Below are 21,354 nucleotides of genomic sequence, written 5' to 3'. Positions count from 1 at the left end.
TTTTCTGTGCTGATTTCTTGTGATATTACTGGATGTCGTGCCTTATATGTTGGAGAACAACAAGTGTAGTGAATACTTTGGTTTGCAACTGCAGTCTCTCATTTATCGTGATGTGTTTGGGCCATTCAATGTTCGTGATTTCTGTGCTATCAACAGGAACTGAAATTTAGTTGTTTCAATGGATTGGTTTATTTCAGAATGTGGCTGCTGTGTCGAGTTTTTTTTTGGAAACATGGTAGCTTAAGTTTCTGTGTCGTGGAAAGTAGCAGGTGTGATTTCCTGCTGGACTGAATTTTATTTCGTGTGTGGGCTGCTGTTTGCTGTGGAAACAGCAGGTGTGGTTTCCTGCTGAGTTGAAAAAAAAAAAATTCCTCTTGAACACTTGCTGTTCAAGTGAGTTATTCTGTTTTTTTTTTCAGTATGGCTGAAAATTCGAAATGTGATTCCAAACTGGAACATATTGGGGTGTATAAGGCTTTTGCCAACCCATTCTCATATGGCTCTTCCGTAAGGTTGAATGAAACCAACTATGCCAGGTGGTCCAGAACTTTTATGATGTCGGTATCTGGACATCGTCGAAAACATATTTTGTTGGAAGGCGAACCCACTGAGAAATTGGGAAAATATGTCACTTGGGATGAAGATAATGACATAGTTATGTCATGGATCATGAATAGTGTCGAACCCCATATTGCCGATGGATTGATCTACTATAATACAGCCAAACTAATGTGGGACAATCTTCGTGATACATACTCACAAGAAACGAATGTGAGTCATATCCTGCAAGTTGAACAAGAAATATATAACTTGCAACAGGGAGATCAAACCTTGGCCCAGTACTATGCCTCTGTCAAAGCTGCGTTTGAAAGACTTAATGCTCACAGGCCTCTTTGTTGCTCGAAGCAAAAGGATCATCAAGAACAAACCATGGTTGCTCGTTTTCTTACAGGTCTTTCTTCAGATTTCTCTGTTGCAAAAGTTCAAATGTTGACTGGTTCAGATGTTCCCACTCTTGCTGATGCTTACAATCGTCTGAGTAAACTTGCGATCTCTTTGCCACAATCTCAGCCTGTGACTCAGTGATCTGCTCTTGTTGTCCCATCTAGTTATGGGCGTGGAAATATTCAAAATATCAGAGGATGAGGACGTGGACGTGGTATGGGAGGCAGAGGAAAGCTTCAATGTACATTCTGTGGAAAATCTAGACATTTAGAAAATCGTTGTTGGGATAAGCATGGTCGGCCAAACTCTTCTTCATCAAAGTCATATAACCCTAAAGCAAATGTTACTACTATTGAGGCAACAAATGCACCAGAGACTATCACTGCAAATGAAAGTAGTATCACCCTTAGTCGTGCGGAATATGATGAGTTGATTGCTCTTCGACCTTTGAGTTCCCCCACTCCTATAGCTGGGGTTGCCTTTTCAACCGGAAATCATCTCCATCCGAATGATAGTAAGTGGGTTATTGACTCTGGTGCATCCAGACATTTGTGTGGAAATTCACGTGTTTTCTCAGATCTAAAGGTCATTAAGGCTCAACTTGGAGTCTCATTAGCCGATGAGAGCTCCTCCCCGGTTGTTGGTTAGGGAAATATTTCTATATCCTCCTCATTACAGTTGAAAAATGCTCTTCATGCTCCAAACTTTCCTCAAAGTTTACTTTCTGTTAGTTGCCTTGTTAAAGAACAAAACTGTAGAGTAATATTTGATCCAATGGGTTGCCATTTTCAGGATTTGCTGACGGGGAAGAGGATTGGTGGAGGCTATGAAGAAAATGGACTTTACTACCTACATCATCCAATGGGTTCTGTTCATGCTGCAGTGGAACATTCATTCAGTCCTGTTCAGTGGCATCATCGTCTTGGCCATCCTTCATTGTCAAAGCTTCGGTCGGTCTTTCCTTAGATTCCTTCCACCACATCATTTCAGTGTGAAGCATGTCAGTTGGGCAAGCATCATCGAAGCTCGTTCCCTTCGAGTCAGAGTCAGTCTAGTAATAAAGTTTTTGAACTTCTTCATGCAGATGTATGGGGTCCTAGTAAGATTCCTACTAGGACTCAGTGTCGTTATTATCTTGTTATTGTTGATGATTTCTCTAAGTTATCATGGGTATTTTTAATAAAAGAACGATCTGAAGTTCCAAGTCTTATCAAATCCCTAATTCTTGAAATAAAAACTCAGTTTGAATCTATTGTCAAGATTGTTCGCACTGATAATGCTCTCGAGTTTAAATCAAAAGGTCTGTTACAATTTTACCAAGATCATGGCATCCAACCCCAAACTTCCTGTGCCTATTCATCTCAACAAAATGGGGTGGCTGAGCGAAAACATCGGCACCTCCTTGATGTTGCCCGAACCATTATGATTCAATCAAATGTTCCTGCCTTATACTGGGGTGATGCGATTACCACTGCTTGCTATCTGATCAACCGCATGTCTTCGTCTTCTGTGGGTGATCAAATTCCATTACATATCCTAAAACCTGATGCCCCACTTTTTTCTTTCTCACCAAAAATATTTGGATGTGTTTGTTTTGTACACAAACTTGGCCCTGACCGTGATAAATTAGCCTCTCAAGCTACAAAATGCATATTTATCGGTTATCTAAAAAATCAAAAGGGCTATCGATGTTATGATCCTATTTCTCGCCGAGAGTATATCAGTGCGGATGTATCTTTCTTGGAATCTTCTCCATATTACTCTAGTTCCGGTTCCCCGCTGCAGGTTGATCCAGCTGAATCTTTTCCATTACCTATCCCTCCTTTTCCTTTGGAATCTGTGCCCTCCTTACCGGACCAAACTTTATCCTCTTCCAGATTTAATAATCCGCCATTGGTATATGTGCGTAGAGCTCCATGTCCGCAAGAGCCTTCATCTTCTTCTTCTCCTGAGGTAAGTTCTACTGACAATAGTGATCTTCATGATGATGATAGCAGGCCTATTGCTCTACGAAAGGGGACAAGACAATGCACCTTATATCCCATATCTCATTATGTCTCCCATGCCAGAATTGGACATCAAATGAAGTCGTTTATTTCAGCCTTGTCTGCTGAAACCATTCCTCTGAACTATCACCAGGCAACACTCGATAATCGCTGGAAGATAGCTATGCAAGAAGAAATGACAGCTTTGGTCTCTCAGCATACCTGGGATCTAGTTGATTCCCCAGCAGATGCCAACATTGTTGGATGTAAATGGGTATATACAATAAAGTACAAATCTGATGGTTCTATTGACAGGTACAAGGCCAGATTAGTCGCGAAAGGGTATACTCAGACATATGGAATTGACTTCTTTGAAACTTTTTCTCCTGTGGCACGGATGAGTACCATCCGTCTTGTTCTCTCAGTAGTTGTTCAGCATGGTTGAAGCTTGTGTCAATTAGATGTGAAAAATGCATTTCTTTATCGGGATCTATCTGAGACCGTTTACATGCAACAACCTCCAGGTTTTGAGGTTGAGGGGGAGTGTCAGAAGGTGTGCAGATTGAGAAAGACGATTTATGGCTTGAAACAAAGTCCTCGTGCATGGTTTCAAAAGTTGTTTGAAGTGATGTCAAGCTTTGGCTTTAATAGATCGGCAGCAGATCATACACTTTTTATAAAGAAAACTAGCTCTGGCATAGTTGTTATGGTGGTATATGTGGATGACATCATTCTTACAGGAGATGATGTGAAAGCTATTGAAGCCACAAAGGCTCATCTTCATAAACACTTTGTTACAAAAGACCTTGGTTCACTCAGGTATTTTCTGGGTATAGAAGTTGCTAGAAGCCGTGAAGGGATGGTTTTGTCTCAGCGGAAGTATGTTCTTGACTTATTAAAGGAAACGGGCATGTTGGGAGCTAAACCAACAAATATTCCCATGGACCATAAAGTTCAGTTGTTTGAAGAAGGGTCAAAACCTGTTGATAGCAAAAGCTATCGCTCCCTAGTAGGGAAGTTATTATATGTAACTGTGACCAGACCAGATATTGCTTTAGCAGTAAGCAAAGTTAGCCAGTTCATGGACAAACCAACTGAGGTACACTGGAATGCAGCCATAATGATTCTCAGATATCTAAAATCCTCTCCTGGAAAGGGGTTACTGTTCAGGAAAGGTGAAACTCTGGAGATAGTAGCCTATTCTGATGCTGACTATGCTGGATCTGTAGTAGATAGAAAGTCTACCACAGGATTCTGTGTATTTTTGGGAGACAACTTGATCTCATGGAGAAGAAACAAAATGTAGTTTCCAGGTCGAGTGCAGAATCAAAATATCGAGCTGTGGCCCAAACAACTGCTGAATTGATATGGGTTCACACTGTTCTTAATGATCTCCAGGTGAAGGTTTCCTCTCCAATGACCATGATGTGCGATAACAAAGCGGCAACATATATAGCAAACAATCCTGTCTTTTATGAGAGAACAAAGCACATTGAGGTTGATTGCCACTATGTAAGAGATATGATTCAAGCTGGTCATATCACTACAAAATACCTAAAGTCTGAAGACCAAGTTGCAGATATGTTTACAAAGCCTCTTGCTAGGCCAAATTTCTCCAGATGTTGTGACAAGCTGAGCATGATAGATATCTATGCTCCAGCTTGAGGGGGAGTGTTGAGAATAGGTGGTTTTTGGTTAAGTTCGCCTATATTAGAGGTTTTCTGAAATATTATTTTCATAAGGACTTAGATGTAATTTTTCTGTTTTGCCTCTCTTTATTTAATATAGAGAGAAGCCCTAATCTCAATTAACGAGTTCTATTGTGCAGCCGTCTCTCTCTCTCTCTCTCTACACTCACAGGTGGCTGTACAACCCCATCTCATTCTACAATGCTTAAATAGTAAAAACGAGTAAAAACGATGGCATGCTTTCATCAAATCAAATTACATGAAATTGTAAATCAAGGCATGTGTTTGAATGTTTTAAAATCAGTTTTTTATTTTTCCATCTAGAATTTCACATGAATCTGATTTAAAACTGTTTCTCCCCATTCAAATCTAGAGAGGAACCCGTACCTTAGATTGGATGTGGAAAGACCGAAAAACAATGGATGATCGGTGAGAAAGATGGATTCTTTCTCTCATTCCTCTTCCTTTCTTTTCCCTTTTTTCTTCTCTCTCCCTCTAAAAAACGAAATTTAGAGAGAGAGACGAGTTAGACCCTTATAATTTTTTTTAGGATCCTCTAGAGAGAGGGTAACATCCCCTCTAGAGTCCTTTCTATAGGCGATAGAGTTCTACAAAATGTCGAACTCTATCTCTCTCTAACTACTATTTATCCTCTTATTATCTTATATATATATTAATTAATTAGATATCTATCTAGAACACCTATCTAGGTAGAGTTCTACTCCATGCAGAACTCCACCTATCCAATAAATATAAATTTCAAAATTTAATTAATTAGTATTTTTTATTAATTATTAATTATTTAATTATTAAATGATTAATTTTTAGAATATTCCAGAGGGTGTCACCCCCCTCTGGAAGCCATTTTATGTCAGAATTCTCTCTTAATTTAACCTTTAAATTGATTTTAAAGTGTTAAATTGGTTGTACTTGGATTTCAGATTCGAGTCTGTTTCTAAGATCCAAAATATATATCCAAAATCCATATGGATCCAACCTGGATCAGATCTTAGTTAATATGGGTCCTGAACTGGGTCTAGATCCATATCAACTTAGATCAAACATATCAGATCCGATCCAATCTTAAAAATGTAAAAATAGAGGCGGGTCATTTTTAAAAAACGCGATTTTCGGGCCAACCGTAACCTGATTTTAGAAAAACAAAATACTAATGTTCTCAAAATTACAAGACACATCTAACGTTTTACTTACATGATTTTTGTTTCCAAATTTCACTCAAATTTTACTTGATTTTAAAGGTTAAAAAAGAAAAGTTTCTCAAATATTATTCACCTCATTTTGGTCTTTTTAGTGGGCCCTGGGCCACTCCCAGACGTAGCTGACGTCACTTATAATCAAAGTTATTTTCCATGATTTTTACCAACTTTATAAAACACTTAGCCATATTTCACAGTTTTCGAATTTAAAAAGCCATGGAAAACACACGATATTACACCTAATGGGTCCATACTATTCAAATATTATGATAACTCAAGGTTGCCAGACTAAGAAGCAGAAACGAGAAATGCTATGAGAAGCTGAAGCTAGAAGCAATTTATTTGAAAATGTATAGGAAGCGGGAAGCGATAGAAATAAAAAAAAAGTAATATAAGAATTGAATGAGAATCAAAATGATACAGAAATAAAAACTCAAACAAAAGTGACTTCTTAAATTTCATGATTTCTTAGTGTAATTAAATTTTAAACAAAATCTAAAAATGATGACTGCCGGTTTAGAGAAAACACATGGAAGTGAGTAAGAAGCATGAGAGGAGGATACACATAAAAAACATGAAAAGTAGAGTTAGATAATATATAAGAAGAATAGATGAAATGTGTGGAAAGCATAGGAGAAACGTGGGAGAATCAAGATTCTCATCAAGTGTCAGAAGCCAGTTTCCGAGAAGCGGGCTTTCCACCTGTCTAAGAAGCTTCCGGTAACTTTGTGATAACCCTAACGGTGCTTATGCATCTACCACCGATGAAACTTCTTTAAAAAATCAAAAGTTTATGATTTTTCTAAAAATACTCAAAACTTTATTTTTCAAATGTTAGAATAGTAACACATTTAAATTTAAATCTTTTATCAGTTTCTCAAATTATCAATCATGGATGTAGGATCTCCGTTTTATCTAGTGGTTGCTTGGTGCAGGATCTCCAGTCTGGAAGGCCGATTAGGCGAGGCTATAGAAGAGGGGATCTCTACTTCATGGACAATCTGTACTTACCAAATCAAACTTTTTATAATTTTTTTGAAAAGAAAGGTATAGAGAATTGGCATAGGAGATTAGGACATCCCAGTATGTCTAAATTACATTTGTTTTCAATTCTTGAAAATTGTAGTGAAAATGATTTGATTTGTAAAAATTGTATTATTAAAAAAGTGCAATCCCTACCTTTTGGATCTAGCAATTTTGTCTCTAAGGAATCTTTTGAGTTAATACATTTGGATGTCTAAAGGAGTCTCATATTATGTTATATTTGTTAATGATTATAGTAGACACACATGAATATATTTTCTTATACTCAAATCCGAAGTATTTGTTTATTTTAAAAAATTTCACAAATTTGTTAAAAATCAATTCAAAGCTAACATTGAAATTTTTTGATCAGACTCTAGGGGGAATTTTTGTCAAATGATTTCAAAAACTACCTTGACCATTATGAAATCATACTTCAAAGATCATTTTCCAAAACTCCACAACAAAGTGGTCTAACCGAAAGAAACATTGTCACATTATTGAAACTACAAGGACCTTATTTCAAAAAATGTTCTAAAACCTTTTTGGGCTGAAGCCGCTCTTATGATGGTTTACTTGATTAATAGCTATGTCACAGGGATTCGGCTAGCAGGGTGCCGCACCCGCGTCGACGCGACTCGACGCGGGTGCGTGTGCGGGTGCGGCACCGGGTGCGGTCAACCCTATCCTGGGTGCGTTGACCGCACCCAGGATCATTTTGGTCCATTCTTGTTTTGGATTTATTTTTTTTTAAAAAAAATTGCCCAAATGGGCTGCGAAATTTTTTAAAAAAAAAGTAATGCTGACAGCTGCTGACAGCAGCAGCAGCTGTCAGAACAGCTGCAGCAGTCTGCTGACAGCAGCTGCTGACAGCTGCTGTCAGCCGCAGCAGCTGCTGACAGCTGCTGTCAGCCGCAGCAGCTGTCTGTCAGCTGCTGACAGCTGACCCCCTTGATATATATATATATATATATATATATATATATATATATATATATATATATATATATTTACATTTTTGCCCCTGCCGCACCCCCGCACCCGGGTTTTTTGGAAGTGCCGAATCCCCGCACCCGCACCCGCACCCGCGCCCGCACCCGCACCCATGTGACATAGATTAATAGAATACCTTCAACTACTCTTAAAAATATTTCTCCTGTAGAAAAATTGTTTAAAGTTTCTCCTTACTACAAAACGTTAAGGATTTTTTTGTTGCAAATGCTTTGTTATTACTAATGTTGTGAAAAGCATTTAGGCGTAGCGTCGCGCTCCACCAAAAGCTGAAGCGAGGCGTAAGCCTCAAGGCATAAAGCGTAAGCCTCATTTTTTTAAAAACTTAAAAAAACCTTTAAAAATATCTACAAATAAAAGAAATAAAACAAAACAAATGCTTTATTGATGAAGCAACAACCAATAAGAAATAAAAAATCTCAAATAAATACCAAAAAATATGAGATTAACATATAAAAGTAACATTAGTGCAACAACTTGATCTATGTAAGTATATTAGAAATAAAATATGAGCATTCAATAAAAAATAAAGTAACAAAATCACTAACAATCAAATTTCTTAACATCATGTCATCATCAGAAAATACATATTAGCATTAACAACCAAATGTTAGTGTATTTGTCCAAAACTCTCCGTAATGAGAATATTACATATTTATAACATTTACAAGTGCAAATGAAGGACCAAAAAAACATAGTCATATAATATAAATTAGGGCCTAGGCTTTTGTGTCTCATCATCATCATCAATATCCAAGCCTTCAATGTCATCATCTGGGGAATCTATATAAACAAGTTCTCCTTCATCCTTATTATTTTTCTCTTCGTCATCTGCACTTTCTTCCTCTATATCTTTGATCACTTCTTTTCCTTTAATCTTTCTTCAATAAAAAATTATATATTAAATACTTATTGCATATAATAAAAAAAGTATATTTATATTCATAACAAGTAAAAAGAATATAGCTTTACCTAGAGCTCTTGATGACTGATCTTGCTTCGAACCACTTTGTGAATTATGATGTGAAGTGGCTTCTTCAATAGGCACATGCTCAACGACGTTTATGTTGAAGTTCGGGTCCAACTATGAATCCTCCAACCAATTAGGGTCGCTAGGCAATACTGGATCTTCCTACTCAACTATCCACTCATCATCCAAGTCTATATGATCTAAACATATAGGGTTTTTGGTAGCCTTTCTTCTTATATTTTTTTTCCTTAACTTCATATGATACATGACAAAAACCAATGCATTCATCTTCTTTTGTTCAAGTCTATTCCTCTGTTTTGAATGAACCTATAATTCTAAATCATTGATAATCAATTATAAAATAATTGAACTTATAAAAATATATTTCAAAAACAAAATATAAAGTCATATACCAATGAGAAGGTACTCCAATTTCTCTTACAACCCGATGCACTACTTGTCAAACTTAGAATTCAAATTGCAAAGTTCATTAATTCAGGATTTTCGTGCCCAAATTAACTCCATAAATCATTTGCATTCAAACAAAACAATAAAAGAATGATAAAAACATTAAAAATGTCACAATCTCTTTGCCTTTTTAAATCCATCGATTTAATAAAAAAATGATAAAAACATTGCAAACTCACCAAGACTTTTTAGTTTCCTTGTTGTAATGACGACCTCTCTGCCAAACAACCCCTTTGCTTTTTTAAATGCATCGATCGTGTTATAATTTTCAATCGAATATTTGCATCATAAACCAATTTTTCAACATAATTATAAAAACCACTCATAACTTCTCCATCTGAGTTAAGTTGTCAGCATAATAAAATAGATGATTTAAATAATAGGCAACTACGTGGAAAGGTTTATGGAGTTGCAAGTCCTATCATCTGTCAATCATGTCCCAAATAGGTTTATATTTGCTTTTCACATTACTAAGATTCAAAGCAATTTCCTCCTTTGCTCTATCCATTGCATCATAAAAAAAGTTTCATAGTAAACTCATCTGCATTCACTAATTGCAACACTTTTATGAGAGACTGTGTAACTTTAATTGCATAAGATATGACAATTCAAAACTTATGATCATTAAAAATAATATGAGCAATGTTTTTAACATCTGTCTTCTTACAATAATTAGATGATCTAAAATTTGAAGACAAAAACATCGATTTCAACTCTTTCTTGTAATATCCAATACTATGAAGCGTGAGATATGATGTGGCAAAACGAGTGATGGCTGAACGTAGTTATCTTTTTTGTGAACTTTCTCATTAAATTCAATACCCATGCATGACTATAAATATATCTTGTAATTTTCTTTGACTTTTCTATTGTATCTTAAAAAAATGATATCTTTCCAATATCAGATCCATGCAATGTGCTGCACATGGTGTTCAAAATTATGTTTTACTTGCTGTCAATATTTTTTCAGCTGCCACATAATTTGATGCATTATCTGTAATGAATTACACTACATTCTCTTCATGAACTTCTTTAACAACTTCTTCAAACAACTTACACAAATTGTCAGCTATTTTTGCCATGTCACTGATGTCAACTGACTTGAAAAATACTGTCCCTAATGAGCTGTTCATAAGAAAATTAATTAAATTTCTTCCCTTTCTGTCTGTTCAACCATTTGCCATAATACTGTAACCAACTTTAGGTTATTCTTTTTTAAACTCTTTTAACATTTCTTGTGTAGAGTCTACCTCATCCTTCAAAATTCATGTTCTGATCTCGTACTAAGAAGGTGATTTGAATCCTCACCCATAATTTGCAACACTTTCTAACATTGGACCAAAATATGTACGGTTGCAAAGATTGAATGGTAGCGCATTGGCATAAAAATTTTTCAATGGCAGGACATACATCTTTTCTCTGATCCCTTTTTATGTCATATTAATTATGGTTTGTCATGCTTCTTAGTTCATAAATTGGTCAATGGGAACATCTGTGCATGTTCTTGCCAAAGTATTTAATCCACTGACATTCACATTATCGGTTGTTGATGATGTCAAACCAAAATAAACACTCCTTCCCATCTCTAACTTGCTTTGTTCCTCTTTTTTTTTTTCCTTATGATCCCTTAGATGTTTCTGAAAAGCCTTACCACATCAGGTAAAGCATCATGTCATGTACTTACACCATGTTTTGTGCAAGCTAAGTGATGTTTTAGTCTTGAAATGCTACCTGAAGTCTCTCTTTTACAACATTTGCAAATTACATATCCTACAAGTTTGTAATCTTTAGTAGGATTTGGAACTTTAGTTCCATGATCCCATCCTACATCTCTTCCCATTGTTCAACTGCAAAAATTGCATATAAGAAAAAAATAAGACAAAGAATCAATTACAATTTACATATAAAACATAAACAAAGAGTTATAAAAATAAACAAATGAACAATCAATTACAATTACATATAAAAACACAAATAAGGAGGTAGATAACAAAAAATAAATTAAAATTAAAAAGAATTTCATATGCTCAATATTTCATAGGCCTATAGAGTCAAGGAATTCAAATATCACAAAATAAAACTGATAACAAGGCTGCCCAACAATGGACCATATCAACCAAAAAGTTTTGGGGCCAATGCCTCGCTAGAAAACTATCAGATATAATTTTTTTTTTTAATTTCGGGTTTTTTTAACAATAAAAAACCAGAATTTCCTAGTTTTTACAACAAAAAACCAGGTTGTCTTGTTTTGGGAATCCACACACACAAAATATAAGCAAATGTCTTTTCAACCAATAGGTGATGTAAATATAAGCATCCAATAGCAAAAACCAGTGAGCAAATGAACTTGCAAAGAAAAAAACTGTATATACACATCTCACAGAGATAAGTAGGCGCTAAACAATCTTATCTCATAATCTGCCCTAAACAACTTCAAAGGGCAAAGTTTTTTGGAATTTGCTTAATTTGAACTCACAAATATATTCTCTATATCTTAGCAGGAAACATGTATTAGTTTAGGCATTTTTCATGCATATTATCTTACATGAAACTTGCAATTCCAGCATTGCTAACATAAAAAAATTGGCTAATTGTACTTGTCGATGGAGAGAGAAAGTCGAGTTTTCACTTCTTCTTCTTAGAGACGAGATGTGAGAGAGAGGGAGAGTCAAGAGGCAAGAGAGGATAGGGAGAATCGAGATGCAAAGAGAGAGGGAGAGGCGAGAGAGAAGAGGCAGAGTCGAGATCCAAAGAGAGAGGGAGAGACGGGATGCAGAGAGAGGGAGAGTCGAGAGGTGAGAGAGAAGAGGGAGAGTCGAGAGGGAGAGGGAAAGAGAGAGGGAGAGGGAGAGGGAGAGGGAGAGGTGAGAGTCGAGAGAGAAGAGGGAGAGTCTAGATACAGAGAAAGGGAGATTTGAGAGGCGAGAGTCATTTGTAAAGCCATCTTCTTTTAATGAAACTAATAACCAACAAGAATGAATTGAAGCTATGAACAACAAATTAGAAGCCCTGGAAAGAACTAAAACTTGGAAAATTCAATCATTACCCATAGGATGTAGATGGGTCTACAAAATTAAAACCAAATGTGATGGATCATTCGAAAGATACAAAGCTAGGTAAGAATATGAAATAAACTATGAAAAAATATTTGCCTCGGTAGCTAGGATGATTACTGTTAGAACACTGATAGTCATAGCATCGATTAGGAAATGGTTTATTTATCAAATGGATATAAAAATTGTCTTTCTTAATGAAGAAGTTTATATGAAGCCTCCTTCAAGACTAGAATTGATACATGAAAAGGTCTTTTGCTTGTGCAAAGCCTTGTATGGCTTGAAACAGTCTCTTAAGGCATGGTATGATCATTTTAGCAATGTAGTGATTCAATTGAGATTTAAATAATGTTATACTGACACAACCTTGTTTGTTAAATCCTCTTATGTAGGTATAGTGATTCTACTACTCTATGTTGATAACATGATCATCATAGGGGGGTGACAAACAGGGAGTTGGTCGTATCAAGGATATCCTTAAGGCTAGTTTTGATATGACAAATATTGACTTTCTTCGTTATTTTCTTGGTATTCAAGTAACATATTCTCCTTGTGATTATTTCTTGTCATAAACTAAGTGCACAACTGAGATAATAGCTCGATTGAGAATTACTGATGAAAAGAGAGTTGATACTTCAAAGGTCATAAACGCAAAAATGAAAGAAGACGATGGAGAACCTGTAAAAGATCCAACTTCATACAGACAAATGATTAAAGCACTAACTTATCTTTCTATTACTAGACCCGATACTGCACACATCATTTATTTTGTTGGACAATTTCATCATTCTCCTAGTATAGTACATATGAGTGATGTAATGAGGATTATTAGATATATTAAAAATACTATTAATCATAAATTATTTTTATCATCTTCCTCCCCATTGAAAGTAATTGCTTATTCAGACTCTGATTCAGGAGGAGACGTGAATGACTAACGCTCAACCTATGTCACATGGGTGCGGGTGCGGGTGCGGGGATTCGACACTTCCAAAAAACCCGGGTGCGGGGGTGCGGCAGGGGCAAAAATGTAAAAATAAATAAAAAAAAAAAAAATATATATATATATATATATATATATATATATATATATATATATATATATATATATATATATATATATATATATAGAAGGGGGTCGGGGTTCAGTTTTTTTTGCTGGTGTGTTTGTTTGAAGACTTGTTACCCACGTTCTGCTTGTTGTGTACTTTAGCTCAACGGGACAAAATTGATGAACCAAAAGGATTGGCAATCTGATCGACCCAGCCTGCTGCGTTCTGCTGACTGTCATGATTCAATCATGTCTGAAACTCCCTGGTCTTCACGAAAAAAAATATAAGCGAAAGGTTTGATGTGGTTTGTTGGAGAGAGAGTCTTCACGAGGCCTACGGCGCCACTGCCTAGGGTTCTTCAAATTTCATTTTATATACAGTTGCACACAAATGACAGCTAAAAAAAATTTATTGGATTTGACATGTGGAAAAGAGAGGTCTACACAAGGCTACGGCTAGAGCACCCATCTCGTCAGGAGAAAAGTGAATACTAATAGCCACCAAGGCTCTACTCTACCACTACCATTATCATTTATTATGGAGAGAGAAAATCCTTGACGAAAAAGGATTTGGTTGGTTGAAGCATAAAGACTTTAAAAGGCTCTTGAATTTTGGTTTTAATTTTTGAGGAAGATGGATCATCATTTCCAAGTTACCAATATGTTTTCCAACACTGTGAATTAATTGTTTGGAGGCAGGAATAGCATGGGATGCCAACAAAGCTCGTCAGATGTTGTGGACACAAGTGCCCCTTTATAAAACAAGAGCAGCAGCAACAACAAGCAACTGTCCAGAATTTTTTTTTTTAAAATTCTGCAGCCCATTTCGTAGGGCAATTTAAAAAAAAAAAATCCAAAAAAAAGACCAAAATGACTCTGGGTGCGGTCAACGCACCTAGGATCGGGTTGACCGCACCCGGTGCCGTGTTAGAAAGTGAGTTGGAATACATTGGGTTCAATAATGAACCCATACTTATGCACGTGAAGTGCAAATATACCCATTAAAGGGAAACAACACAAGCACATAATGTGCTAACCCATAAAACCCATAAAAAGGGAAAAATATGACATAAAGTCATAAGTTGCATATCATTGAAGAAACAATGGACAAGGGGTAAAAACCCCATTACAATGGAGCATAAGCTCCCTCAAGAAGTAAGAAATACAAAGGGGAGAGCCCCTATTTATAACAACAAAAAGGAGCCTTGGAGGGGCTCCACACATAGACGTTGGAGCCCCTCCAACGGTCACAAATGTGACCGTTGGAAGGGGCCCAACGTCTATTTGAGTGGGTCCCCCAAGGTACCTTTTGGTACTTGAGAAAAAAGAAATAAAAAATAAAAGAAAAAGAAAAATAAAATAAATTACAATCACATTCATAAAGTGAATGTGCGTAAAACAGAGGAAAAGACTAAAATACCCCTACGGCTAAACAAAATGAAAATATATATATAAATAGGAGGATACATATACATATATACCATATATGTATATGTATCATCTTTTATATATATAAAATATATCTAATTACAACAATAGATGGGTACATTTTAACATGCCGTACCCGCGTCGAGTCGCGTTGACGCGGGTGCGGCACCCTGCTAGCCGAATCCCTGTGACATAGCGCTCAACCATAGGTTTTTGTATCTTTGTAGGTGACTCCTTAATATCGTGAAAATGCAAAAAACAACAAAAGGTGTCCCTATCCTTTACAAAATTAGAATACTGGGCTATGACAACTACTACTTCTGAGCTGATGTGGTTGAGACAACTGCTAGAAGATTTGGGAGTTCACACAGTAGAACCTTCAAAATTATACTGTGATAACAAAAGTGTAGTTTACATCACGGGCAATCACATGTTCCATGGGAGAACAAAGCACATAAAAATGGATTGCCATTATGTTCGAGAAGAGTTTTTGAAGAACACCATTACATTTTCATATGTGACATTTGGGTATCAATTGGTGGACTTGTTCACCTAGGCTCTACCATTTCCTAGATTTCAATTTCTTCTTGGCAAACTCTTGATTGTGACACCGTGAGTTTGAGGGGTGGTGTTAAAATATGTATTTTGGTGTATATATATACTTATATATATGCACATATGTATATGTATATGAATACATATATTTTATATTATATATAAATATAAATAATTTTATTTTTCTTATTTTAGAATGTCTCTTTTAGGTTTTTGTCCTTTTTATTTTTGGTTAAGGGCATAATGGTCATTTGACCATTATAGCCGTTGGGACCTCCCAAATCTAGCCGTTGGGTGCTCCCCAACAGCTGTAATGGACCCCTCTCTCTCTTGTTTTGTGTATAAATATGGGACCTCTTGTCCCTTGTATTTTATGCATTTTAAGTGCATTTCAATATTATTAAAATGATTTATTTTTAATTGTTTGTGTGCCCTTAGTGGCTCTTGTGCTTGTGCCCATTTGTGGCTTGTGTTTGCTTCTTGTGAGGTGTGTGGGCCTATATCCTACTTCATTACATGAACATCCATAATTTCTAGTTTCCTAATGAAAAAGAAAAAAATCTCTTTCATGTGGTCACAGCGATGCCTTGGCTCTCAATGAGTGGGTATTGATTAATTCTTTTATCCCTGAATGTAGCTGTATACTTCCATTATTGGTGTTGCCCCCTTAAGAGTTGAATTTGATGACTGATATTGCAAGTCAAAGCATTTTTATGGTGGGATTGTGGAAACAATTCCAGGTAATATTTGTAACAATTACTGTGTATCATAGATGCAGTTTGTATGTGCACATTTAGAACAATATTGAAGTATTAATATTTATAACATCATCTAAATGTATTTTCTTATTATAAATATATCTGTGCTTAATTTGAAAATTTGTATGATACTAGTTAACATTATCAATGAGGGTGAAATCATTGGTGAATGTAAAGAATGGTCCATTATTAGTTCACCAAAAGTGTATAGCTGATCTTAAATTCATTTTCAATTTCAACATATGGAGCTAGGTTTCTGTAGTTTGTAATTGCATACTTCTTTTGAGTTGTACTGTTGCTCTCCATGTTCAAACATTGTAGAAACTACATCTTTTAAAGTATGAATATATTTTCAAATATCTTCCTTTCAAAACTCCGCCTGTGTAGTTATACACTGCCGGTCCCAAGCCCGGATAAAGGAGGAGGGTTGCGGTAGGCCTGTGACAGCCAGCATAAAAACTGTCATATCCTATGAAAATGAACCAATATGAGAATTTCGTTGGGGCGTTCCCTACTGAGCGACGCGCTGTACTCTCTAGGCCCGGAGGCAGTGATAAATGTGCAAGGGTTGCTAGGTCGTCGCCCAGAAGCGATGCGTCACACCGGCGCCCGGGTGTGGTGTCAAATAGGCAAGGGTTCCCTCACTTTGTTGGACGGGTGGGGGTAAAGAAGTTAGTCCAAGACCATAAAATTAGGTTAGCCACTTGGAACATAGGGTCTTTAACTGGTAAGTTGGTAGAGTTAGTAGATGTTACGTGTAGGAGAAAGATTGATATTTTATGTCTTCAAGAGACCAAATGGGTAGGTGAGAAAGCTAAAGTGATAGAACCTTGGGGATATAAGATTTGGTATACAGGAATAAATAGGAATAGGAATGGAGTAGGGATTGTTATGAGTCGTCAGTTTATAGATAATGTAGTTGAGGTCCGTAGGAAGGGTGATAGAATTTTACTTATTAAATTAGTATTAGGTACGGATATTATTAATATTATTAGTGTTTATGCACCTCAAGTAGGTTTAGATGATTCCATTAAGCATCAATTTTGGGAAGATTTAGATGGAGTAGTACAAGAGACATCTTATGGAGAAAAGCTTTTCATCGGCGGTGACCTTAATGGACATGTAGGCATTAGTAGGGATGGATTTGAGAATATCCATGGAGGCTATGGTATAGGAGAAAGAAATGAAAGTGGAGAAAGGATTTTAGATTTTTGTTTGTCCTATGATATGATCTTAGCAAACACTTGGTTTAGGAAGAGGGAGTCTCACCTAGTAACATTTAAAAGTGGGGTTAATACGAGTCAGATAGATTTTTTCCTACTTAGAAAGAGAGATAGGGGTTGTTGCATCGATTGTAAGGTTATACCAGGAGAAAGTGTAGCTACACAACATAGAGTCTTAATTTTAGATCTTAGAATTAGACAATGCCGCAAAAGGGATAGACATAGGATAGATCCTAGAATTAAGTGGTGGGCACTGAAAGGAGCTAAACAAGGAATGTTTGTAGAGCAGGTAGTTAAGGAAGTTGATTGGTGTCTCGAGGAGGATTCAGAATCAATGTGGAATAAGATAGCGGGTGGTATGAGAAAAGTAGCTAAGGAGGTATTGGGTGAGTCTAAAGGCGGTGCACCACTAGGTAAGGATACATCATGGTGGAACGAGGATGTCAAATTAGCTATTAAGGTTAAAAGAGAGTGTTATAGAAATCTAAGTAAGAGTCGTGATAATGAGAATTTGGAGAAGTATATGATAGCAAAGAAGGAAGCTAAAAAAGTTGTTCGAAACGCGAGGGCTAAGGTATATAAGGAGGTTTATGACGAGTTGGATACCAAAGAAGGCGAGAAGGATATTTATAGGCTTGCAAAGATGAGAGATAGGAAATCGAAGGATTTGGGTATGGTTAGATGTATCAAAGATGAAACACAAAGGGTTTTAGTCAAAGATGAGGAGATTAAGGAGAGATGGAAAAATTATTTTGATAAGCTATTTAATGATAGTCATGCTCAAGATCTTGGAGACTTCTCCATTCCTTTTCATGAGATAAATCGTGACTTCATGCGCAAGATTCAAAAGAAAGAAATTGCAGAGGCTTTGAAGAAAATGAAATCAAGAAGGGCAGTTGGCCCAGATGGTATACCTATCGAGGCTTGGAAATGCTTGGGAGAGAAAGGTTTAGAATGGTTGACAAATCTTTTTAACTTGATTTGGCGAACAAATAAGATGCCTAATGAGTGGAGGAAGAGTACTTTGGTGCCTTTATATAAGAATAAGGGTGATATACAAGATTGCACAAACTATCGTGGTATAAAACTCATGAGTCATACTATGAAACTTTGGGAGAGGGTGATTGAGTCTAGGTTGAGGAAGGTTGTCATGATATCGGAGAATCAATTTGGTTTTATGCCTGGAAGATCAACTATGGAAGCTATACATCTTCTTAGACAACTTATTGAAAGATATAGGGAGAGGAACAAAGATTTGCATATGGTTTTTATTGATTTAGAGAAGGCATACGATAGAGTACCTAGGGACGTTCTCTGGTGGACAATGATGAAGAAAGGTGTTTCTCTCAAGTACATTAGTATAATTAAAGATATGTATGAAGGAGTAGTAACCAATGTCCGCACTTGTGGAGGGGTGACAACCAATTTTCCGATAACGGTTGGGTTACATCAAGGATCTGCTTTAAGCCCTTTCCTATTTGCGATAGTGATGGATGAGCTTACGAGATCAATTCAAGAAAATGTACCGTGGTGTATGTTGTTTGCTGATGATATTGTTTTGATTGATGAGTCTAGAGCTGGGGTTAATGCTAAGTTAGAATTATGGAGACAGACATTGGAAGCTAGAGGTTTTAAGTTGAGTAAGAGTAAGACTGAATATATGAAATGTCGGTTTAGTAAGCAACGAAGTAGTGATGGGAGTGTAGTGAAGCTTGGTGAGCAAGATATACCGGTGAATGATTATTTCAAATATTTGGGATCCATCATTCAAAAGTATGGAGAAATTGATGGAGATGTAAATCATAGGATAAAGGTTGGGTGGATGAAATGGAAAAGTGCTACTGGAGTGCTGTGCGATCGTAGAATGCCATTGCGGTTGAAGGGAAAGTTTTATAGGACGACTATTAGACCCGCTTTACTATATGGTACGGAATGTTGGGCTGCCAAGAGACATCATATTCAAAAAATGAGTGTAGCTGAGATGCGGATGCTTAGATGGATGTGTGGAAATACAATAAAAGATAAGATTCGGAACGAAGAGATACGTAAGAAGGTAGGTGTTGCACCCATTGAAAATAAGATGCGAGAGAATCGTTTACGGTGGTTTGGACATATTCGGCGAAGGCCTAATGATGCTCCAGTTAGAAGGTTGGAGAAATGGGAAAATATATTAGTTAAAAGAGGTCGGGGTAGGCCTAGGAAGACTTGGATGGAGATGATAGGAAAGGATATGAATGCTTTGAACCTCACCGAGGACATGGCGTTGGATAGAAATGATTGGAGGAAAAGGATTCATGTGGAAGACCCAAAATGAATTTCTTTTTTGGTTCATATCGCTGACCCCAATTGTTTTGGGATGAAGGCGTAGTTGTTGTTGTTGTTTGTTTGTTCCTTCAAAGGCAGTGGGGAAATTGAAGGGACGATGCTGGAAATATCTACAGGAGAGCCAATCAACTAAGCTACCTGGTTTAAGAATAACTGGTGAATCATAGATAAAAAAATGGAGCTAAAAACATAGCTTGGCTTCTATGATTGTAATGATTGATTGGCACTGGTCGAAATTACCATTCCAGATTTCTTGATACCTAGTATTGTTGCATTGTCTGAATTTCATTCTATATATTTTGCAGACTGTCTGTTCACCTTGTCTTAGTCCAGGGTTCCTTATATACCTACAAAGTATGCGGCTTAGATCTGGTGTCAAGTTTTATTTTTCAAGGTCCAGATTCCTTGCCTGGAGTTCATGTCTATCAGGATGTAAAGAGCTTGTACTTCTTACACTGCTTGATGGATCAGTCATCGTGCCCTGCTAAACATTTGGAATACACTATTGCAAGTTTTTTTATTGTGAACAAAACATGATATGCTTGTATTTGTTGGAACTTTAATACTTAAAGCATTTGTTTTAACTTTTAATTAGGTTTTACTGTTAAGGGTTTTATTCATGATTGAAGTCCAGTTTGTGTCAAGCATGACAGAGCTTGTTCTTTGCTTTGGAACTTCAAAACTGTTCTTGTTAAATCTTTATATTTTTCCTTTACATAATCAGACAGGCTTTAACATGGATGAAATTCTGCGGAAGTATTTGCGGTATGCATTGAATGAGAAGCCATTCAATCCTGATGTGGTTTTAGATCTTATTCAGTTAAGGAAAGTGTCAATGCTGGAGGATGCTCAAGTTGCAGAAGTTTTGAATGAGATTTCAAGAAGAATTGTGAGGGAAAAAGGTAAATTCTGAGAACATCTCTTGTTCTGATTTGTTATGTGCGCACATCATGTAACTGCCTCGCACTGATGCCTTCTTTAAGTTGATGTATTTGCTGCTTGACAAGATGATGCCTTTGTGTTAATTCTCTTTGGACAAATCTGCTTTGATTTAATTCCCTTATAAACTTGATGCTGGGAGCAAAAATTCTGGTTTGCTTTGGTAGCTTATGGTGTTGAGAAGTAATAGATTGAGGGACATTTTTGTCTTTCAAGTTTTAACAATTGCTTTCTTGTAAAATTTGTGTTCCTAAGGCCGTATGGGAATCTCACTGGTTCTTTTGTGTTATTATATCAAATGTGTGCTGCATTATAAATTACCCTGATAAGGATCACTAAAAATACGCACGGTAGGTTTCTTCAATCTTTTTACTTAAAAAAAAAGATTTCTTTCTCTCTCTCTCTCTCTCTCATGGTTCCTTTTCTTCACTATTTCTCCTGCTTTTCTTTCTTCCTTATATTCTTGTCTTCCCTTTCTCTCTCATATTTTTCTTTTCTTCTCCCATTCCTTTCTTATTTTCTTTCTTCTTCCTTCCTCTTCCCCATTGGCTTCTGGTTCCTCTACCTTCACTATATCTGAGTTGTTTTTGGCCTCTGCTGACACCATCTTATGGTTCACGTTTCAGCCTCCTTTCATCAGGTCATTTGGTGCAAGATGGAAACATAATTTTGGAAGACTCCTGCCGCAAGGCACTATCTTGAGTTTTTGGATGTT

At 36.5% G+C, this 21,354-nt stretch overlaps 1 protein-coding gene across 1 annotated transcript in view; it reads left to right on the top strand.

The window, feature by feature from the left end:
- Positions 1 to 21,354, top strand: part of LOC149835714 (uncharacterized) — a 62,086-nt gene that overhangs the window by 12,936 nt on the left and 27,796 nt on the right. The window contains exon 3 of the mRNA XM_090008701.1: positions 20,425 to 20,602. Within this exon, the coding sequence (XP_089864827.1) occupies positions 20,425 to 20,602 (178 nt within the window). The remainder of the gene's footprint in view (positions 1 to 20,424; positions 20,603 to 21,354) is intronic.

Source organism: Nuphar pumila, chromosome 6 (assembly GCF_984573655.1).
Source record: "Nuphar pumila chromosome 6, dmNupPumi1.hap1.1, whole genome shotgun sequence".
Classification (NCBI taxonomy): Eukaryota; Viridiplantae; Streptophyta; class Magnoliopsida; order Nymphaeales; family Nymphaeaceae; genus Nuphar; species Nuphar pumila.
Note: the sequence above shows the minus strand (reverse complement) of the source record. Positions and strands in the feature narration are given on the sequence as shown.